Source organism: Lepisosteus platostomus, chromosome 6 (assembly GCF_059453375.1).
Source record: "Lepisosteus platostomus isolate fLepPlt1 chromosome 6, fLepPlt1.hap1, whole genome shotgun sequence".
Taxonomy (NCBI): domain Eukaryota; kingdom Metazoa; phylum Chordata; class Actinopteri; order Semionotiformes; family Lepisosteidae; genus Lepisosteus; species Lepisosteus platostomus.
The window spans coordinates 17,537,670-17,539,947 of record NC_142616.1 but is presented as its reverse complement, the minus strand read 5'-3'; the positions used below and the strand labels follow the sequence as shown (position 1 = coordinate 17,539,947).

The 2,278-nt window shown below is 42.8% G+C and overlaps 1 protein-coding gene across 1 annotated transcript in view; it reads left to right on the top strand.

The window, feature by feature from the left end:
• Window positions 1–1,827, top strand: part of vstm4a (V-set and transmembrane domain containing 4a) — a 17,058-nt gene extending 15,231 nt beyond the window's left edge. Inside the window, exon 8 of the mRNA XM_088634492.1 lies at window positions 1,187–1,827. Coding sequence (XP_088490618.1) covers window positions 1,187–1,312 — 126 coding nt within the window. The 3' untranslated portion in view covers window positions 1,313–1,827. The remainder of the gene's footprint in view (window positions 1–1,186) is intronic.
• Window positions 1,828–2,278: the final 451 nt, after the last annotated feature.

Below are 2,278 nucleotides of genomic sequence, written 5' to 3'. Positions count from 1 at the left end.
TTCAAAAATAAGGAGACAATACACAACAGATACAATGAAATTTCCAGTTAATGAAATCAAACATCTGCCCAGCATGATTTCATAAAGCCGGGTTGTTGAATTTGTTTGATCAGGAGGCTTGGAGTTTGTCTGCGGACTCACAATTACAACGGGTACCTCTGTATTTTACTTGTCATTAAAGCCTTTGGGTTTTGTGATGACCGTGGCTCTGCTCACACACTGGGGGTGTCTGCTTCACAGCACTTAGTCAGCCTTGTGTTCCTGCATCATCTCAGTGGTTCAGTGACACGCTCTGGGCATTTTGTCGGCTCTCAGCACCAGTTATTATGTCATTATAATCATCAGGGTTTTGATTGTGACACACATCTGCATTTTAGACCAATGAGGCCAGCCTTTGGTCTGAGTGAAGGCCCATGCATGCTCCCCAGTCTAGGGCAATCCTTTGGTGTGAGTCAAGCCTGATGTGTGTGCACCGGTCTAAGGCGATCCTTTGGTGTGAGTTTAAGGACTGGACTGGACTGTTTGATATATCCTGTGCCTAGCTGTTTTGGTTTCTGTTCGGAACGCTGTACTGAACGGTTTCTACAGCAGCACTGTGTAAGAACCTTTGAACGCTCTAGTCCCCAGGAACAACCAAACACATTTTAAAGTGATCAAAACACATACACTGAACAGGCATGGTCAGAGTGAAGACCAATGTGTACACCCACTGCTAAGCCGATCCTTCCCTCGGTAAGACGCTCTTGATGTCAGAGTGAAGCCCGATGTGTGTGGCCCCTGTTAGGAGCTCTTGATGTCAGAGTGAAGCCCGCTGTGTGTGGCCCCTGTTAGGCACTCTTGATGTCAGAGTGAAGCCCGATGTGTGTGGCCCCTGTTAGGGGCTCTTGATGTCAGAGTGAAGCCCGATGTGTGTGGCCCCTGTTAGGCGCTCTTGATGTCAGAGTGAAGCCCGATGTGTGTGGCCCCTGTTAGGCGCTCTTGATGTCAGAGTGAAGCCCGATGTGTGTGGCCCCTGTTAGGCGCTCTTGATGTCAGAGTGAAGCCCGATGTGTGTGGCCCCTGTTAGGCGCTCTTGATGTCAGAGTGAAGCCCGAAGTGTGTGGCCCCTGTAAAGCACACTTGATATCAGAGTGAAGTGCCTTTGTGCGTGGCCCCTGTTAAGGAGCTCCTGTCCTGTGTGTTTCAGCCGAGGATTGCAGAGGAGAGCCTGACGTACGCAGAACTGGAGCTCGTCAAGCCCCAGCCGGAGACCCGGACAGCCTGCACAGGGACCGTGTACGCTCAGATTCTGTTTGAGGAGAAACAGCTGTAAATATTCCTGTACCATAATCAGATAAATTACTATATTGTTTATTTATAAAAAAATATTTTTCGTTTTGTCTTTTCTTTCATGTTTCTGTTTCAAAGCTTAGATTTTTTGTCTTCGTGTGGATACACTTCTGTTCTATTCTGCTAGATCAGTTTACCTAAAAGGATAAATCTTCAACCTCTTGAGATCTAATAGAATAGACAAAAAGAAATTACTGAACAAATATATATTGTATATTTTTGAAGAAATCTTACATTGATGAAGAGTCATGTCCAGTAGCATCCTGAGATCAAATACCATGTGTCTGTCTATCTTGTAAAACATGAAAATTTAAATTTTATTTTAGGACAAAAGATAAGTATGGAAATTTAAATATAACTGCATGTGTTTTAAATTGTAATTTTACTGGTCTTTTTATAAGTATTTTTATATCCCGTAGTAATGAATAAAAAAACAGACATAAAGAAAACATAATGCACATTGAAAACCTGTGTATTAAATTTAAAAACTTAAGTGTGGTTATTGTGTGTGTGCTCATCTGTCACACCCTTTTTATTCTGAAGAGTGGAGCTTCTGTAAATCACAGCTATTGTGGATTTGTGGGTTAAAGCCTGATGGGTTACAGTACAACCGGTGTTACAGCAGAGCAGGGCCCAAAGTTGCCCTGCACACAATTCCTGTGCTTAGATTTTAAAAATGGACAGGAATGTCAAGCTTAAGAAACATGGAGATGAAAACCATGTAAGAGTGGCAGTCGCTAAAAATTTCATAGCTGATTCAACAAAAGATTTTAAGCTGTACCCTTGATATGCCTGGTGCCAAGCAGGGTGCCCAAGTTGTCAGTGCCTGTGATGAACTCACCCATGGTTACATTTATTAAAAATTATAGTAATTGTAATGATGCTTAATAATTAGCTTTACAGTGCATTATAATTGGGTTAGACTACAAGATGGTTCTGCCTAGGTGCT